Source organism: Tiliqua scincoides, chromosome 1 (genome assembly GCF_035046505.1).
Source record: "Tiliqua scincoides isolate rTilSci1 chromosome 1, rTilSci1.hap2, whole genome shotgun sequence".
Taxonomy (NCBI): domain Eukaryota; kingdom Metazoa; phylum Chordata; class Lepidosauria; order Squamata; family Scincidae; genus Tiliqua; species Tiliqua scincoides.
Window position 1 is genome coordinate 304665529 of NC_089821.1, and position 20909 is coordinate 304686437.

The 20909-nt window shown below is 45.6% G+C and overlaps 1 protein-coding gene across 1 annotated transcript in view; it reads right to left on the minus strand.

The window, feature by feature from the left end:
- ADSS1 (adenylosuccinate synthase 1) overlaps positions 1 to 20059 on the minus strand; it is a 31971-nt gene extending 11912 nt beyond the window's left edge. The window contains exons 1-6 of the mRNA XM_066629516.1: positions 19777 to 20059; positions 9264 to 9366; positions 7330 to 7392; positions 4692 to 4742; positions 4295 to 4361; positions 1212 to 1319 (exon numbers count right to left, since the gene is read on the minus strand). Of these exons, the coding sequence (XP_066485613.1) occupies positions 1212 to 1319; positions 4295 to 4361; positions 4692 to 4742; positions 7330 to 7392; positions 9264 to 9366; positions 19777 to 19998 (614 nt within the window). The 5' untranslated portion in view covers positions 19999 to 20059. The remainder of the gene's footprint in view (positions 1 to 1211; positions 1320 to 4294; positions 4362 to 4691; positions 4743 to 7329; positions 7393 to 9263; positions 9367 to 19776) is intronic.
- Positions 20060 to 20909: the final 850 nt, after the last annotated feature.

Sequence of the window (20909 nt, forward strand, 5' to 3'; positions counted from 1 at the left end):
AAGCATCACTGGAGCAGGTCTATGTAATGGGAAAACATCTGTTTAAAAGTATTGAGCAAAGTCTGAAACAGACCCAAACTGAACAGGATATATGGTTTATATAAGATCAGGAGAGAGATCTTGGGGTCCTTGTGGACAGCTCGATGAAAGTGTCGACCCAATGCATTGTGGCAGTAAAGAAGGCTAATTCCATGCTTAGGATCATTTGGAAAGGCATTGAGAATAAGACAGCTAATATTGTAATGCCATTGTACAAATCGATGGTTAGGCCACACCTGGAGTTCTGGTTGCCACATCTCAAAACGAATTTAGTGGAGATGGAAAAGGTACAAAAGAGAGCAACAAAAATGATTACTGGGCTTGGGCACCTTCCCTATGAGGAAAGGTTACAACGTTTGGGCCTCTTCAGTCTAAAAAAGAGGCGCCTGAGGGGGGACATGATTGAGACATACAAAATCATGCAAGAGATGGACAGAGTGGATAGAGAGACGCTATTTTCCCTCTAGCATAACACCAGAACCAGGGCACATCCACGAAAGCTGAGTGTTAGGAGAGTTAGGACAGAAGAAAATATTTCTTTACCCAGCATGTAATTAGTTTGTGGAACTCTTTGCCACAAGAAGTAGTGATGGCATCTTGCCTGGCTGTCTTTAAGATGGGATTGGACAAATTTCTGCAGGAAAAGCTCATTACGGGTTACAAGTCATAGTAGGTATGTGCAAGCTCTTGGTTTTAGAGGCAAGCTGCCTCTGATTGCCAGATGCAGGGGAGGGCACTAGGACGCAGGTTGTGCCTGTTGTCCTGTGTGTTCCCTGGGGCATTTGGTGGGCCGCTGTGAGATACAGGAAGCTGGACTAGATGGGCCTATGGCCAGATCCAGTGGGGCTGTTCTTATGTTCTTAACTACAATTCCCAGGAAGCCTTGCAGGTCTCTTGTTATCAGGTGTGCTCCTTGGGGCATTTGGTGGGCCACTGTGAGATACAGGAAGCTGGACTAGATGGGCCTTTGGCCTGATCCAGTGGGGCTCTTCTTATGTTCTTAAGTATTGTTTCCAACTTTGTTTCAAAGTGGATTTTTTTGCTCTTTTGTCTCTCTGCTATGTTAGCTGTGGTTGGTGTTTGAAGGGTTTTGTTTTGTTTTGCAAAATAGTAAAAAAAAATTATTAAAATAAACACGTTATCGCTTCTTGATTCGTGTTTCAACAGGATACCTTGAAGAAAATTCATCAAAGTCTGAAAGAAGATCGCAAACTCGAAGCCCTGTCCGTGCAGCTTTGGAAGAGTAGGTTGGTCCAATTCCTTTTTTTGTTGTGCCAATACTAGTGAAGAAATAAAAGAATGAGAGGTAATCATAGAAAGAAATCTTACAGCAATACTGTCATTTTAAGGGCCCTATAATAGGAAACTTTTGAAAGTACACTTTTTGCTTAGACAACTGAAATGGTAAAACATGTTTTCACCTAAATTCTTTCAGGAGTGACTTTTGGAGGGATGGGGCGGGAGTGTACTCAGCCACTTGGAGAACAACATCAGTCTTCCACTGTCTCTGATACACAAGGATCCACTTTTAATCTCAAGCTGCAGCATGAGACACATGTCTATTTATAGTTACAATACACAAGGGGTCTCCTCATCTTCACTTTATGTTGACCAGATACAAAGTATTTATATGAGTATTATTAGAAGGGACCATTTTTACAGACAGGCTCATCATGCAGGGGTGAAAAAATTATCTTTCCTCGTATCTGTATTATTAGAGATATAAGGAACTCAGTCCTCTAAGTCAGATTACGCTCTTGCTCTCTCCTTCTCTAAACTGAAACCCTAACAAGACTGATAAGATGCACTTGGGGGAATGATCCACTTGGTGGCCCTAACCTGCCTGCTGAAAGCTGTGTGTGTTTGTGTCTGTCTTTCACACACCCCTCTGAAAATTCCTTGCATGTGGCATCAAACTACTGGTGTGTGTGTGGGGGGGGGGGGTAACTCCTCACCTTTCAACTCCCAAAGTGCACCCCAGCCCACTCTTCCATGCAGGGCACTCTAACTGAGCCAGGTAATAGTGCCTAAGAGACAATGCACTAGGCCAGAATGTGTCAATTTCCAAGGCTCCTGTGGGTTTGCTGGTTTTCATTCCCTCACTCCCATATCTTGCAGAGCTTTCTAAATAGGTCAACAGGGTTTCATTTTCCAGCTCCCTGACCTATTCAACATAACATCCAGCATAGGAGGCCTGGCAGGGCAGACTGGAAAGAAAAGACACCAGACAGTTGGGAGAAGGCTGTGCACCAACTAGGGCTGAAATCCTTTGTCCACTTTCATGGGCGTAAGCTCCACTGAAAACCATGGAACCTACGTCTGAGTAGACACACATAGGATGGTGCTCCAAGGCACTGAAAAAATGTTACCAAACATTAGGGGTAGTAGAAAAAGGTCTGTCCTACACAGCACAAATCTGTCTATAGTCAGACCTGGATTTTCCCCACCACTTGCAGTTCAGCCACTGATATCATGACACTGATACCATGAAACCTAAATCACAATGGCAAAGTGAAACCTTCATGCACCTTTCAACCTCCATTTACCTACTGGAGAGAGCAGGCAACAGAGGGAGTGGCTTTTCCTTCATGCCCTGCTTGTGAACTTCCAGAGGCACGTGTGGGAAACAGAATGCTGGGCTTGGCAGACCTTTGGTCTGATCCAGCAGGGTTCTTACAAGAACACCCAGCTGTGAATAAACTGTTGCAAAAACCTCGTGCAACAGATGCACCTGCTACCGCAGAGAATGAAGAACCAGTGCAATAGCTACAAGGACCAGGGAAACTTCAATTCAAATCTCTGCTTAGCCACGAAGCTCACTGAGTGCCCTGCAATTAATCTTTCTCTCTCAACCTATACTGCCTCACAAGTTTGTGGTACTGATCAAGGGGAGGAGAAAACAGATCTTAGCATACCCCCACTCCAAGCTCCTTAAAGGAAGAATGAAATTAAAATTGCAATTAAAAAAACAGAAGCGTTATGAGTGAACATCACATGCTGTGGCCAGAATTGTATCCTTCTGTCAAGTCCTACCTGGTTGGTGAACCTTTTAATTTCCTCTTTGCAGCCACAGCAATTGTTCAGTAATAAAAAAAATTAGCAATCGCTTTTTGCTACAAAGTCATTATGGGCCTGCCAGCCAAACAGAAATGGACTAGGGTAGGATCAATGAAGAAATGCCATTGCCAGAGTAGGAAACAACTGATTAAAGGGCCTGTAGCTGAAAAGCAGAAGCAGTGGCCAGGAGAAGCAAAACTGCTGCTGAACAGGGTTGCATTCAATTAAACATATCTGTTGCCCATGGAGCAGGTTTGATGAGATTTGTTATGGGGACTATGACACTATATAAAATGCCAAGTGGAAGTTCATTTTAGTCCCCACTTCTAGTCAATTGCAGAAGAGCAATACCTTAGCAACACTAAAACGACCTGGTATAGAAGCCCAGCTTGTTGTGAGGATAAAATGAGATCATCAATACTCTGAGCTCCTTAGAGAATTGGCCAGATGCAAGTGTTATTAAAAAAATTTCCCACAGCAGGACCCTCCAAGCAGAGGCCTGTGACATGTCTGGGATCCTGTTTTACACCATACCAGGTTAAAATGCAGCCAAGATCTATGCAGGCCTCATTTTGGATTGTGCCATCTGTAGTCCTTGAAAATCTAGAGTCCCAGGCAATGCTGCCTTGTAAGGTCTATAGGTTGGACCTCAATATCTCATTCCTGGACCCCCTACAGATACCAAAACCCACAGATAATGGAATCTGCAGGTGTGAGTCCAATAGAACCTCTAGATGCAACCAGAAGTAGCCTTCCAGTCACGTCCAGAGGTGTTTGAGGTACACATGGCCTCTCCAGGCCTCAGAACGCCCTCCAGAGGTGTCAGAAAGGCATCGAAAACCAGTTTCACAAAAGGTGTCACTAAAACCAGAAGGGCCTTTTTGACCTCCAGGAGGTGTCTGAAGCCTGGAGAGGCCATGTGTGGCCTGCCCAGGCCTCTGAATGCCACCCAGATGCAACTGGAAGGGGCTTCTGGTTGCATCCACAAGGTCAGGTGAGGTGCTCCAACACAGGTTTGGAACCTGCACTGAGTCAAACCTAGAGGTTCCAAACCTGTGGATAAAGTGCTTCAAACAAAAGTGGTTAGAGAAGGTAGGGGGTCAAGACACAGTGCATGCTGAATAATGTGTAATATATTCTGTTCAGACCTATGCCAAGTCTAATAGCAGAATTCAAGTATACCAAGATATACAATTACTTTTTTCCCTCTTGCGCTTGTCGCTGCACTTCTTGAAGTCCATCAACTGCCTGGTGAAAATCAAACACTGCACAGCAGAGGAAAAGGAAGAGGAATCAAACGAGACAAAAAAAGAGCTTGGTTTTGATATATCACACACACCCACACACACAAAATGACTTTAGTGGCAAAGTCATTACAACCCTCTGTGACTATTAGTAACATCATTTGCAAGAGTAAAGACATTACATACGATATGTAAACAAATTATTTCCAACTCTTCCTTATCGCACTGAAAATATTACTCGCCTCCTATGGTACAGAAGTACAATACTCAGTGCAAATAATGGATGTCCAATAAAGTTCTCAGAATGTGACAAAAATCTACCAGTGGTTCAGACTGGTCCCCACAGCTTACCAATGTGTGCTCTGTCAGATATGATGAGTCTTTTCTCCCAGTCTCTTAAACCTGTCAGAAGAAATGCAGTGAGGGTCAACAGGGTCTTGCTCCCTAAAGGTTATAAGACTTGATTATAAGAAGTTACAACATGTTCTATTGCTTTCTTCTTCCAGCTTAAAAATGATTTTTAAAAAAAACAAACCCAATGAAAAACATTATTGCTTGTGTCCAAGCTTACTTGTGTGAGTAAGCAGACACCTCCACTTTCAAAAGTCAGCCTCCTGATTGTCAGCAATTCCCTCCTCACAAAGCACCCCATCCTAAGCTCTTCCCCCTCCCTCAACAGTACATTTTCAGGGGGGTGCTATCAGAGCTGTGGACACACTGCACTGAATCCAGTCCATTATGACTGAAAACATCACTTCCAGCACCTAAGTTACAGTAATGAAGTGGATCTCAAGTTTTTCCACTTAGAGGTTTTCAAAAAGGGAAAAACAGTGTAAATAAGGCTATATGTGATGCAGGACTTATCAGTTTGATTCCATCCCAAAACCCAGACTTCATTCTGCTGTCATCATGAACCACAAGTGGTGGACTGATGCCAGTTCTCCAACTCCCCATTTGGTCTTGATCCATCACCACTTGGGAATTGCTGGATCAATGGTTTTCATTCTGAATATTTCATTCTGAATAATTCATTCCAAACAATGCAGACTCAGAAAAGGGAGTAGGGGATTATCCAAAAATTTCATCAGAGAAGAGGGGCAAATGTAATGTGCAGCACAATCCTATCTTGCACTGGAACAGGCAGACCAGGAGGCCTGCGCTGTATCCAGCGTAAGACTGGGGCCAGAAGTGGCTCAGCCAGAGGCAAGGGGAAACTCTTCCCCTTACCCCTGGGAAAGCCATCACAGCCCCAATGGGTCTCCTCAAACTTGCACCACATCAGGAGGTGACACAAGTCCGAGGAGTATGTAGCAGCCTGGAGAGGCTTTGTGCTGCTCAGGGAACAGGGTTGGGTCCAGCATACTTGTGCCGGCCTAACAGAGAGTTAGGATTGCACCCTTAGATACATGCAGTAAAAATAAAAATCTAAGCAGTAATTACATAATGTATATATTCAGCATATTAGAAATATGGAATTAAATATGAGTGAGAGTAAGTAGGGAAGTGCTACAATTATTACAACTTTGCAGTAATGCCCGTGCTGCTTCACTGTGGATCGGTCTATATTTCAAGAATTCTTATTCTCTCTCTCTCTCTCTTTTTTTTTTACATTATTAGGGCTTTTATGAGTGGAAGCATTAACCTCCATGGCAGGACGCTCATCTCCTGACATTGTGCCATTAATAAGAGCATATGATGAGAGCTCTGGGCATTCAGCTATATGCTCAAAGGGCTCTCAGCATCATGCAGCTAGGTTTGGTTCCTGATGGTGCATAGAAAAATTTCTGTGCAAAATACACAAGCTCTCTCACATGTCCTACATCAATAGCATATAGTTTGTGGGCAAGGGAATTTGCTACTGCAATACCACTGCTCCTCTCCAGTATTCAAATAACCCTCATATCATCTAAAAAAGGTTTTAAACAGAAAAAGAATTAGAACAAACTCCACTATGGAGCTGAATATAGAGCAGGTTTTGTCACAAGGCCAAAGTTCACACAACAAGGAGCCCCTGAAGTTTGTTGCACAGCTCTCCCCACAGCATTGTTCAGCTAAGAAAGGGTTGCAAATGTAGCCACAGTCCAACTCTCTGAAGGTCTCTCTCATATATATTTGTCGCTGTAAAATGCATATACAGTATTATCAAGGATTTTGTGTTTGAAATGTTAATATGTTACTTGATGCACTGAAGCAGCCAGACTATGTGGCAGCACCTCTAGACTGTTTTGATTTGCAGGTGGCCTTTTGCAAATGCAAAGGAATTTTACCTGGCTTTAGCTGCAGATGGTGACAGATGGAACTAGTTTCTGGGGTTGTTTATGATGCAAACTTTTGCCAAAAACTATGTGAGCAATGGAGCTTGCTCTGTCTCAACAAAGGATTAAGAATTCTCAAAACAGGCTGACAGGCTGGCCCAGGCAGAAGTTAGTAGTGGTGGAACTTTCCTGCAATTTGCACAGTCTGTTTCTTCATTAGGATTTGGATGTTATGCTGGAATCTACTACAGGTATACATTTTATTTGCCGTTATTCTCTCTCTTTTCTTTTGGTTGGGACCAGCCAGGGGAGCCACAGAATCCTCACAAAAAATCTGCCACCCTATACAATGTATAAGGATTGTAGCCCTAATGGGGAGCTGTGGCTAATGGCCCAGTAGGTCAAGGGAACCACCAGTCAAGAAAGTTTAGGAACCACTGCCCTAGAATAATGCTGCATCAGACGTAATGGGGAAACTGAGGTGGTGACTGTCAGCTCCCAAGAATTCTGCTTCTACCAACTTTGATGGTGATGTCAAAAAATCTTTACAAACAAAAAACACATAATTTGAGGGGCACCAAAGGGCACTTTTTCAAGACCCACCCTCTCAAACCTGGAGCTGGCGCTGCTTTTCTCGATGCACTGATGTTCATTGCTACCAAACTTTCAGAATTCTCTATTAGTTTAAATTCTTAACTGCCACAATAGGTAAAATTGAAGTATCTGTTACAAACCTTTTTTCTCATTTTTTTCAGCTTCTTCAAACAAGCCCGGTAAATGTATAACTACACCGTTACCTAAAAAAAACAAAAAAGATGCACAAAAGATTTGCTGTAAAAATAGAAAATCAAACTCATCTTTCAAACTAACGCACAAAATCTAAGCACAGGGCAACTACTTTATTCCTTAAGTCAGACCAACAGGCAATGCGCAAGATCAAAATGCTTTTTTTCAGGGCCTCTATTTGAAGAATTAACTGGGGATATCAGAAACCGCTGGCCGTACATACGCAAAGCATATATTTAATCATTGAACTATGACCTTCTGTTGTAATGCTTCACAAGTTCGTGCTACTAAACATGAACCTTTCGAAAGGCAATCTGCCTTCTCTCAAGCCACTGTGTCAGTGTGGGTGGAAGATGCCCTGTCAGAAAGCTGGGAGGGAAGAAAAGGTTGCATTCAGATGCAACACCAAACTATGGTTTGCTGCAAAGCAACATAGGAAAATTTCTAATGTTCCCCCTTGCATGCAAATAAAGAAATAAGGCAGTGGTTCCCAAACTTTTTTTTTACTGGCAGCTCCCTTGACCTAGTGGACCATTGGCCATGACTTCCCATTAGTGATACAGTCCTATGCATACATTATATAGGGCAGCAGGTTTTTTGAAAGAATTCCACAGCTCCCCTGGCTGATTTCCACAGCTCTCCAGGGAGCCACAGCTCGCGGTTTGGGAATCACTGAGATAACCGAATGTGCAAGCTTCAAACTTGCTTTTGAGTGACGCCATGATTGAGGAAACCTGAAACTTTTCACCTAGAAGAGAACCCGTCAGATGCCCTTCCTCCTAGGAACTGGGAATATATTACAACCCTCTGCTGCTTTTCTTTGGGGGGGGGGGGTACACACTGTTGCCTCTTACATCAGCAACAGTGTAACAGAGTTGTTACCTAAGCAGCCATCATACCAACCCTCGCCCTCATCTTATAACTATTTGTATGTCTATATTTGTGAGCCGGGCAGGTGACTCTGCCATTCTCTGTCTGGTGCACGGCAAATTGGGTGGAAGTTTCCACCTCCCAAGCCTTGCTCCGTGCTGCCACCTCTCTGGGGCTTGGCTTCCCAGGGCTTTGAGCTGTGCCATTGTGCAACTTAAAGGGAGTGCTGCCTGCCATCATAAAGAAAAAAATGGGACAATTTAATCTAGTATTATTAAGTTTAGAACAACTGAATTTGATTCAATCCTCAGGACTGTAAACAAACAACCAAATGTAAGACCATTTAGAAATCACAGATCTCTAATTTCCAAACTGCACACCAGAAGAAAACTGCTAGCGTACAGTAAGAAAAGTCACCTTAAAATCTTCTGCAAGCTTGAAATAGCTACCCACACAGAGGGAGCCGCCTACTGCCTTTCTGCATGTTGCCTTGCTATGAACATACAAACCTAGCTTATCCTGTGGTCCAGGAGCATAGCTAGAGGGGGTGCAAAGCACTAAGTTTTGCAGGGTACCTAATCATGCCATGCAAGCAGCCCCTTCTCCATCCCTTCACAGCCAATCTGGGCTGCTAGAGCAGAACACAGGCGTATGCTTCCAAACAGAAGTAGCTTCCAAAGCATTTCAAGCTCGGTGGTCTGCTATTCCAAGAGAGCCACAAGATTCTGTTGGGTATGCCCATGCTCTTGGAAGCATCAGAGTGCTCTCTGGAACTCAGCCTATAACATTTAACTTTATAAATATATATTTAATTATGCGGTCTACTCAAGATCACTCTTAAATTATCCACCTAGCTTCCAGTGATGTGATTCCCCCCCCCCGCCCCACATTCCATGGCCTCAGGTATAAAGCAGAGTAACAGAATCAGCTGTCACGGTCCAGCTGCTCTGGATGCTCATTCCCAGGGAATGAAGAACCTATTCACAACGGGCTTTCCCATCTTTTAACTTACCAATTAGAGAAATGGCCTTGGGATTAATTATTCCACTAGGAAAGAGGTGAAAATCATATTCTTTCCCATCAACAACCACTGTATGGCCTGCATTATTTCCACCCTGCCAAAAATAAAAACAAAAATATTCATTTAAAGCATTTTAACCTGATTTAAGGTGTTTGACAATTCACAAAGAATTTACCAGTGTGGACAGAAATTCTGTGCCCTATGTTTACAAGCATGTTGAGCCCATGGAGCTTCAGGAAACCCAACTATGAGCAGACTAGTCCAGTGTTTCTCAATGTTTTTCCCCCACTATACCACTTTGCACAGTCCACCTGTTGGAAGTACCACTGGAAGAAACTGGCGATGATGTCACTGCCAGTTACTTCCAGACACAATGTGACAAAAAAATTGGTGGGCAACCTTCAGTCTCGAAAGACTATGGTATAAGCCTACAGCACCCAGTAGTCCCAGGCAGTCTCCCATCCAAGTACTAACCAGGCCTGACCCTGCTTAGCTTCCGAGATCAGACGAGATCAGGCATGTGCAGGGTAACAGTTGCTGCAATGTGACAAAACATCAGTAAGAGGCTCAGGGTGGATGGGAGAGCTTTCTTGAGCTTGGAAAAAGAATACGCTGGAGCTCTGCCCGCTGTGTTGAGTATCCTGCTGCTGCTTTTTGCATTGCATTGTCAGTTTTGTTGCCAGGCATCAGGAGTCTGGGAGTCCCTTGCATACCACCGGGCACTACCTCAAGCACCACCGGTGGTACAAGTACTGCTAGTTGAGAAACTAGTCTTTATTATTTTTGCCTTCCTTACTCAACTGCTTCATCGTTTTCACAGATATTTCCATAACTGTGCTTTCTTGTACCGTATGGGGTTTGTCAGAGCCCATATTAGAAAACAAATTGTAAATAAAGCTGTGTCTGCAACACCATTCCAGTTTTATAGTCAGAAAACAGATCAGGAAATTAACCCACAATAGTGATGCTAAAATTAGGGAAAGTTTTCTTTATTTTCCATATTTCTATCTCACCTTTCCCTAATTTTAGCATCACCATTGTGGGTTAATTTCGTGATCTGTTTTCTGACTATAAAACTGGAACGGTGTTGCAGACACAGTCTTATTTACAATTTGATTTCTAATATGGGAGAGGACCCAAAGCAGGTTCCCTCAGGGAATAACTTCCTTTTTCTGTGAGGAAGTTTGTCCAGTAGACCCATGAAAATTCCAATTCAAGAAGAGTTAGTTTATGGCCATCCTCCAGACTTTGTCCTTTCTGTTTCTATTTTAAAAATTCTATTTTTATCATTGCTTTTTCCTTTGCCTATCAGGGCTCAATCTGCAGAGATTCCACTTCACTGTATCAGAGGGAGAGGTAAGAGGACCTTCAGTATTCTGGCTTGGGTCCATTGCCAGTCTTCCTGTCCCAGAATGGTTTCCCTCATTGGCCATTTCACCTAGTCATTTATAACAATTACATAACATAATGCAGGAACCAATAGCCAATTTACTTATTTTCCTCTTCATCTCCTTTACCTTTTGCATCACAACAACTAGATTGTTTTTAGATGTTTATTTTAAACTGCAAACTCTCCTGAGTGCCTGGGTGCAAATATAGTAAGTAAATAGTGCAATGTTCCTGATTGATCAAACTAATCTTGCAATGCGTGTGTTAGGGATGTCCAACTCATTTCATATAGTAGGTTAAATAGCATTCATGGTGCCTTCTGAGGGACAGAAGTGACATCATTAAGCAGGAAGTGACATCATTAAACAGCTAATGGTCAGAAATAAGCACTTTGTTCTCACACAGAAACTCATTAGCTGTAAAAGACAGAGGAGAAAATGTGCAAATCTTATTCATAATTTCAAGATATAAGAGACCCCAATTATAATGGGGGGGATAGATTGTTTCCAGGGGCTGCTGCCTATATTTACAAATCAAACAAAAAAGCTATGTTGATTAGAAAATATACTGGATTTTGAAATGGTGCTTTTCTGCTTTCACACACATTATATCATAAGCAACATGATCCAGGTTTAAAGTGGCTCTACATCTTTAGAATCACCAGTAAAAATGCTCCAGTTCTCTTTTACCAAGTTCTAGCCACATCCCCCAAGGGAAATTATCTGAAGATGTGATTTTGTTGTCTGAAGATCCTGCTACCTTATCTACAAACTTCAGAAAAGCAGGCAACGGGGAGGATATAAGTGTCAGCTGAATGTAATTTTCCATTGTTGGTCTCCGATTGTTATCTAGTATAATAAACTCAAATTTCATGATGGGTGCTAAAAGGCCAGGCTTGTTTTCTTACAGAGCTCTGGTAACTTTAAACTTGACCTTCTCATATACTGCTGGTGATCTTGCAGCAATTTTATCAGGACCTAAAGGAGAAGCCTGAGTTTAAAATAGCAACTGTCACCATGTAACTTGTTAAGAACTCCTATAAGTGAGGCCTTTTCTTCACATACAAGCAAATCCTCATTTCTTATTTGGAACAGCTCAACTGGTTTTAAGTGCACAAAAGGAAATTTGTTTTATGCACTTTTGGAATGAAAATTTAGGTTGCTGTGAGGTCAGTTTTGTTAAAAATTAGCTTAGGCTGCAACACTATGCACCCAAGAAAACCCCACTGAACACAGTAGAACTTACTTATGAGTATACATGCACAGGATTGCACTGTCTGATATTTGTTAACACCTCAGAAGATGATCCGGTCATCTCCGTTTGACCCCAAGTTAAGCAGTTATATGTTTGTTTTTCTTTGTCTTCTTTGACAAAGATTTAAAAAAAACCCAGAAGATTTTGCATTTTTTCTAACCCTGGTTCTCAATGGAGTAGGTCCCCAATTCAAATTGGGATCATAGCAGGGAGAGGAGGCTTTAATCCTTTACCCTCACTTGTCCCAGTCCAAATTGCTCCCCCCCCCAAAAAAAAAAAAAAAAAACTATTTGTCCAGGGAGAAATGATCTCACTGATTCCACACGTCCTCTTTGGATCAGGCCCTCTAGCCCCCAGGACATGCTACTTAACAAAGAAAATAGTATTTCTTAAAAGAACATGTCATTTGACACCCCCCCCCCCAAGTTCTTCAGCTACCCTCTACCAGTAAACTAAGCTCAGACATTAGTATATCTTCAATATCTTCTGCAGCAAAGGCTGTCACGAAGAATTCTCTGTAGTCTCTCGCACTGTAAGTTCCTTTCGCAATTTCCCAACTCCTTTGTCCTCTAACAGGCCAACCGCCTCCTGGCTGGCTTGCTGCATCCAATATACTTAAGAGGAAATGTTTTGTGTTTGCCCTGGTGGTTTAGTCATGTGCTCCTGGGATCTCATTTTCACTTGCTCTGCTGTCAACTTACATTCGTTTAAGCAGAGTATACACTCTTTTTTTGTTCTCATTGAGCAAGACACTCGCTTTTTAAAACAATTTAAAACACTTTAGCAACTGTGCCTTTCTCCACTGCTGTGGACACCCAAGGTGGCTTGCTTTCATATAAATAAATAAATACACACACACACGAAAACAATGCAGCAACAAAATAGCAAAAAAACCATAAAAGCATTAGCAGTCAATAAAAATAAAGTGTAAAATATGGAACATAAAAATGGAGCAGCACAGAATAAAAATAAACTAAAAGGCAGCTTTGCTGTTTCAAAAGCCTTTCTGCCTGTAAGAGTGGACAGAATGTTCAACAAACAATGCCTGATGGTTAGCAGCTGGCACCCAACATCCTAGTTTGGCCTCTTTAACTGGGTAAATTGGGAGTGAATTGGGAAAGGGAGTTTTTTCTGCCACCACCCAAAGCTGAAAGGTCCAGGTAGAAGGGCACCACCTAGGGAAAAGTTAAACCCTCCCAAGTTAAACAAGGAGCCCCAAAATCAGGGGAATTCCCTTAAAATCAAACAGTAGCAATATGTGGGCAGCTTGGGACATACAGGTGAGGGAGATGATGGCACCAAGTCTGCAGTAGTCCAAAGAGAAGTGGATCTGTCTCCCCAGTGTAGGAATTAGCACTACCAGGGATGACCAGGGGCTTTTGGATGGGCTGATCGCACACACACCAGAGTCAGCATGTACTTAACCTCCTGATTAAGGCACTTGGTTTGCTCAGTCAAGGCCCTGTAGGAATGAGACATGGTGGGGGAATAACAGCCAGTAAGGAGCCAGTGCTTTGCCTGATTTGTCCAGAGAACTGGCACAGAGAATTGGGAGATGAAGCTGGCACACAGCAGTCACACCACTACACACTGGTTACGGGAGAGGATAGTGATGTGCTCACCTCTTCCACACTTCCCAGTCTGTAGACTAGCTTAGCCCATCCACCTCCTCCATAGTGAGGTTGCCTCTCTGGACCAATATGGCTTCAGAGCCTAATCCTGTGGGCACACTGAGCTACTGGAACATGTGTTCAGGAGGTGCATGTACTTTACAGCGCCTGCAAAAGGTTACATACCACTCTGTGCATCCAGGCAGTGGCCATAAGCAGAGTGTGGCTATGGCTGCACCCCATCAGTCCTGGGGCAAAGCCTGGTGCCAGCAGGTCAGTAAAGGGAGCGGGAGAGGTGTGGGCAGAATGGGGCAGATTCAGAGACAGGGAAGGAGGTGGTTCAGGGGCAGCCATGCCCCTGATATCCAATCCCCCTTCCCAGCCTCAATCCACCTTTATGGGTCCACTCAAACTTCTGCCAGTAGGACAGCTGCTGCAGGTCCAAGAAGACCCATTCAGGCAGCAGATGCTGCAGAGGTGCTTGTGATCTAATATGGGACATGACATGGAGAGTCACTGCTTGGGGTGCCAGAGGGGCAGCTACGCCACTTGATGGAGGACTGACCTACAAGCAAAGAGCAGTTGCTGCAATGCAAGGTCCTAATTCTTAGTGTGGACAGGGACACACTTGTCAATCATGGCTCCCAGAGTCTTACCGAACCTCCATGCCATCCCATTGGCTTAATTATGGTAAAGTTTGGAGATGAGATGCTTCTTCTTTAGTCCTTAGCTGGTGCTTGAGGAGCAGGTTGACCTCTAAACCACTATGATGCTACAGGTGCTGCTGGGATCTGTGTGTCATTCATGACACGCTTCCACTCTTTGCAATTGTTGCTGATATTTCTCGCCTCATAGATGGTCAATCACTGCTTCCTTAGATCTTCTTCAGTGTGTATGAGCCTCGTTTTCTTTGGCGCTACCCATCAAACCCTCCAGTAGGGAGGTCGCTGTTGCCAGAGAAGCTTGTGCGGCAGCCCTTTAGTGTTCATTCTACAGGCAGACTAAACCATTGCAGTCTGCATTTTTGGATTTGCTTTTCGACTGATGGTTGATGAGATGCTGCACCATGACTCTCCCACAGCTTCTCCATGACCTCTGAGATGTTAGTGCCAGAGTCTGACAAACCCTCCAACATCCAGCCCATCCAAGTGTGGTCCAACCCTCAGCCTTGGCATTTGTGTGGCTTAGTATCAGCACCTCAGTCCCCCAGGGGGAACAGTCCATCAAGGTGAGAATGTACTGTTCCCTTACAGAGCACACAGTTCCAGCACCCGAGCAGCCTTTTACAGCTTCCTTCTTGCTTCTCATTAACCAGCTGGCATCCTCTCAAACTAGTTTGTACTTTTCCTGCTCTGTGGTCTGCATCCAAGCATCTTGAGCTTTAAATAACCTCCAGGCATCATGAAGACAGCTTGACTTTTTCTTTCAATGAAACCCTCATTTTTTAAAGAAGTTTCCTCTTTTGAAATTAAGCATTCATGTATGTATCATATCTGTGCCAGATACAAAGTAAGTCAGTATATTTTTAATGTGATACATATCGCCCTGTCTGAGTCTTGACTTTACAAAATGAGTTCTAAAATTCATTAGTATTTAAGGCTGCAATCCTATCCACATTTACCTGGGAGTAATCCCCATTGGCTACAATGGAATTTACTTCTGAGTAAACATGCACAGGATTGGGCTCTAACACACACAAGTTTTTGAATCCAGGTTCAAATTTCTGCTCAGCTATGAAAACTTACTGAGTAACCCTGAGCCAGTCATTCTCTCTCAGCCTAACCTACCTTGCAGGGTTGTTGTGAGGACAGAAAATAAGAGGGAGAATATTGTAGAGTATGCTACTTCTGAGCTCCTTGGAGGAAAAGTGAGACAGAAAAGTAAAATACTACCAATGAAATTCTTGGAGTGCATTTACAAATGTTGTAACCATGCACTTTAAAACATGTCATTAATCAGCTTCTGATAATATTGGAAAAGTGTTAATGGTAAAAAGTACAAGATTTTAAAGCAAGTTAAAAAAAATAAAAGGAACTCTATAAACAGATGAAATATTGTGTTGGTTAGATTTATTGGAAAGTGTGCTTAAAGTGAGCCTGATCACACTTGTCAACAAATATATCTTAACAGAGCATCTTGTTAAGGGAGGAAGGTCAATTTATGTAATAAGATAGATAGGTGACCAAATTCAAGGTGGGGGGGTTGTTTGGACAAGCCACCAAAAGAGTTTAAAGTTGGGGTTACTGGCTGCAATGGAAAGGGTTACATTTTACAAACTTACATTCTAGTTAGACAGGGATAATCACCATGTAGGAAAGGCTTACACACGTGCATTTCACAGGAAGGGTGCACATCCTCCCTGGGTTTTCTCACACTTGCACAGACTAAAAATGCTCTTCAATACACAATACAACAATCAATACAGTACAACAAAAGAATGCATACAAACTGCTATATAAGCAGCTGACACACTAACCTTTGTACAGAAAGTACCAAATCGTAAGATCATTGTGCCAAGCTCCTTATAAAACAATTACAGCATTTTAAAACTGTATGTGCAAAACAGTATCTAAACAGCAGTACTGGTCACATAAATAGCATACCTCATTGCCAATCACTGCCTACTATAACATTCTCTCTCACACACAGGCTACATAAAGGAATCACTCAGGTCGCAATCCAGAAGGTGCCCTGGGCCGGCACAAGTCCCTTGCGCCAGCCAAAGAGTGTCACAAAAGTGCTGCAAGGCACTTCTGTGATGACTCTGGAGGAGTGAGGCTGGCCCAAGCTCCCCTGGGTCGGCGGGAAGTTAAGTCTACACCAGCCAAGTCAGGTCAGCATGGGGGTCTGGGGGGGCATGGAGAGGGCGGGAAGGAGGCGTTTGAGGGGGGAGGGCGGGGGGCCCATGGGCAGGCCTCAGGTGAGCAGAGGATGGGGCCAGAATCCGGTACTTGTGTTGCATCCTAACCCTGGTTGCAGTCAGCCTGGAGCAGCTCAGATCTGCACCACCTCTTGAGGTGGCTCAGATCTGAGTAGACCCATTGGGGCTGCTGCAGCATTACCCAGGGTAAGGAGACTGAATTCCCCTTGCTCCGTGCTGAGCTGCATTCAGCCCCAACCTTGTGTTGATTACAGGGCAGGCCAGCCAGCCTTCCCGTTCCAGTGCAGATTAGAATTGGGCTGCCCATATCCAATGACCTTGTGTGTCATATGTGCTCTTTCCCTATCGCCCTGGGGGCTGGGGGATAAGAATAGGCCCTCAGTTTGGCTGTACTTGACGTAAGAGGCGACTAAACAGCCAACTAAACAGCCACCGGGTAGATGGGACTCATTAGCCTGAGAAGGCAGCTCATCTGAGAGAAGGAAAACTCTGGTCCCAAACCTCCACTGCCTTGTGGCTACATCCAGTTATGGAAAAGGCTTCAGGAGTCAAACCTCGAGGCAAAATCCAGAGCTGGAGTCCCTGAGACAGTTCATGGCTGAACACAGTCACGTTCTGGCAACTCCTGCGACGCTGCTGGAACCAACCGTATTGGCTTCTGCCTTTCCACTGGACCATTTCAGCGACGTGGAGAGGGGGGAATTGCTGCATGGGTAACAGCCTATCCTCCATAACTACTTTACCCAGGCTTCGCGCACTGGAGAGGACACTCTGTTCCAGAACCACCATTCAGAGCAGAGTACCATAGTCTTCCAAGACTGAAGGATGCCAACAACGTGCTCTTTCACAATGGCAAACAGACACCTGTCTTCATGTTGCACTAGACATTTGCATGCACCTGAATATACAGGCCTTATATTTGTGTGCACAGAAGCTCCTGGTCTTGCACCATCTGTTCTAGGTTTGGAAGATGTTCTGTGATTCAGCTGTGCAAACAATGTAAACAGTGCACTGGCAGGAGGGATGGAGAAGTCTATCTCACAAACCAAAATCTTCTCCTTCTCCAACATCAGAACCACTGGAGCTTAGAAAGGACCCATTCAGACAAAGCAGTCATTCACCATCAAGGGCTAAACTCAGGAAAGTGTATCTCAAAAAAAAAGTTGTTGACTGAAATAACTCCAAATCCAGGAAGGTAGATTTGGCAGTAAGGAAAGCAAGATTAAACAGTAAGGAAAAGCTGACCAACAATAGGAGTCTTTCAGCAATGGATAGAGCCACACAGGGGATTGCAAGAAAGGGCTGAATGGCCATAGAAACAGTTCTCTGCTCCCAAGGAGCTTGCAGTGTCAAGGAAGAAGTGGAGAAACAACAGAGGGAGAGAGAGATAAGGATGGGGAGGGCAGACTCTGGGCAAACACCTTCACATGCATGCAACACTTGGTTGCAGCTGGGAATGAGGATTAAAGGGGATAAACTGAAGGCCAGGAGGAAAAGGTCGAGCCTGGAGGGAGCCCTGGCTCTAAAACCAGAAATGAGTGAGACTGGGAGGAGATGACCTGAAGTGAGGCAGGGAGCAGCTTCCTTTATTTACACACCTGATCTAAGAAACTTGGACCCATCACCATGATACACGAATAGCGCAGGCACGTGAAACAAACATGGCTGTTTCCAACACATCTCACGCGGCCCAGAGAGAAGTGATACGCTGGGCACACCCACACGCAGAACAAGGCTGCTATATACTCTGCTGTGCTTCCCTGGTCACCTTCAGCAACCTTTCTTACAAGGAGCCGTCACTGGACACCTGCTGCAAGTGTTCCCACCCGCAGCAGATGTGCCACTGTGCAGGCACTCCTGGCTCAGGCACATGCCATGCTTGTCTGGGCCTTGGGATCTGGTGTCACTTTGCGCCAAGGGGTCAGCTATTTCTATTTGTAGCTCTGGACTGGATGGTGTTCCCCACCCCCATGGCATTCAATCTGCAGCCAGTGTTAAAGGTCCCCTCCCTGGCACAGCAGCCATTCAAGAAAGGAACAAGAGAGAGAAAACAAAATACTGAAGTGGAGGATGCAAGGAAGGAGGAGGAGAATATTTGTTTTAGAAGGTGGGGGGGGGGAGAAACAGAAAAAAATATACCAAACAAGAGTGGCAGGCCACACTCGCTGGTCCAGCATGTGTGTTGCATTCACAGAAGATCCCAGGTTCAATCCCCAGCATCTCTAGGGACAACTGGGGAAAAACCCCACCGCAAACCCTGGAGGGCTACTGCCAGTCAAGCATCGCTCAATCAACCAAGGGCTTGACTCAGTAGAAAGCTGCTTCACAGGTTCATGCAGGAACAGGGAGAGCTAGGAAACTCCTCCATGGGTAAAGCTCACTGGGGGGTGACAGACACTCAGCCTAAACACTCAGGGTTGTACGGAGGATAAAATGGGAGAGAAATATGCAGGCTACCCTAGGAGAGGAGGGCACAAAGGTGATCAGGAAAAAAGTCAACATGAATGGGCTCTGTGCGGGTAAAGAAAATGACCTGGGTTCTATGCCAAACAGGTGGCAGAAGTGACACAACACATTTCTGTCCTCTGATGGGATAAAACTTATTTCAAAGAGCCACCAGCCTAAAGGAAGACCCAGAAGATACAGATAACAATGAAGGGGAAAAGAGATTTACAGTGCACTCATTGACAAGACCACACAAAAGTCACAGCAGGGACAAGGTGCACATGCACTCACAACCCATGCGCGGACCTTTTAACACTGGCTGCAGATTGAATGGGGGGGAACCACCTGGTCCAGAGCATGTGGGTTGTGTTTGCGCATCTCAAACGGCGGCTGCCTCCCCTGCCTCCCCACCCACCACACATCCCTGAGCCCCAGTGAGCACAGTGGGACTTACTTCCAGGTAAGCGTGTGCAGAGCATGCCTTGATATTTGAAAGGAAAGCAAAAGCAAATAAGAGCAGAAGAACCCCCTCCCCAAAAAAACACATTTGCAAGCATAAAAAGATGCTGCTACAGCACAATAGCAGAAAATCAAAAGGCCCCCTTGCCTACAGCTCCCCCCAACGGTGGGAGCAGGGAGCAGGGAAGTGGGGACTGACCCTATGAAGAAACTTTAAGAAAAATTAAAGAAGGGGCAAGAGTAAGGAGGAAACCTCCAAGGGCAAAGCCAGTGCAGGGTTGCCAACTTCTCCAAAGGTCCCTGCTGCTGTGCCTTTTAACCCACCAGTGGCTAAGAGGCACCCAACAGGTGCTCAGCGCTGGTCTCTCCTTAGGGGACTCGCCCCCCCCGTTGCAACTTAGAAGCAGAGGAGCAGAGAGCCTTGCCAGCAGTTGGCAACCGAGGCAGCCAGCCACCAGCCACCCACCTGGCACCTGCAGACGACGTCGGCCTCGGTGGCCAGCAGATCCACCACCTTGCCTTTGCCTTCGTCCCCCCACTGCGCGCCCAGCACCACCGTCACCCGGTTGCCCCCCGGCTCGCTCCGCAGCCGCTTCAGTCCGCCCCCTGCTCCAGCGGCAGCCGGGTGAGGGGCGCGGTCGTTGGAGGCGGCAGCGGCGGCGGCAACAGCAGCCCGGGTGCCCGACATCGCGCAGCCTCTCCCTGGCCGTGCGCTCCGTCCCCAGCCAGCTCCTGCCGGGCGCGCCCTTGCCCTGCACGCCTTTTAAGGACTCCCGGACCAATCAGGGCTGCCGGAGCGGTGACGTCAGGGCATGCAGGAAATGTTGGGGGGAGAGCAGGCCACGTGGGATGCAGAACTGACCACTGCCTGGGCACCAGGAACGTGGGTGGGCACAGTGGGTGGGTGGCCACTGCGTGGATGGCCCAGTGCTAGTGGAAGGAAGCAATGCTCTACCTAAGCAGGGAGGGGCTGGGTGGGAGCAGGTGAGGCAGAGCCTCCCCACCTGAGTCCTTCCAAAAGGACACAACCCAAGCGCTATGCCACCGCACATCCCTACTTTGCATGTGTTCCAGGAGGTGGAGCATCACTTTCTTCCACCAGCACTGGGCACCCACGCAGTGGCCACCCACCCATTGTGGCCACCCACTGTTCCTTATGCCCATGCGGTGGCCACCCACTGCATCACCACCACACAATTCTCCAGCCTGAGTGGCTTTTGCGCCCCCCCCCCCCCGCAGACTTTGACATCCTTGCCTGCCCTGACGTCACCACTCCAGCCACACCGATTGGACTGGGAGTTCTTAAAAGGTGTGAAAGGAGAGAGCACACATGGCAGCTGGAGTTGGCTGGGGAAGGGAGCACATGACCAGGGAGAGACTCTGGTTGCATGATGTCAAGCATCCAGGCTGCAGCTGCTATGCGCATGGGTTGTGAGTGCTTGCGCACCTCACATGGCGGCAGCGCTTTTTGAAGGATTCCGGTGAGGAGGCTCTGCCTCACCTGCCTCCTTACCCACCACACGTCGCTGATGCAAAGAAGATTCTTCAGCAGCACTGTGCCTGTGTCAATGGCGTAGCTAGAGGGGGCGCAAAGCTCAT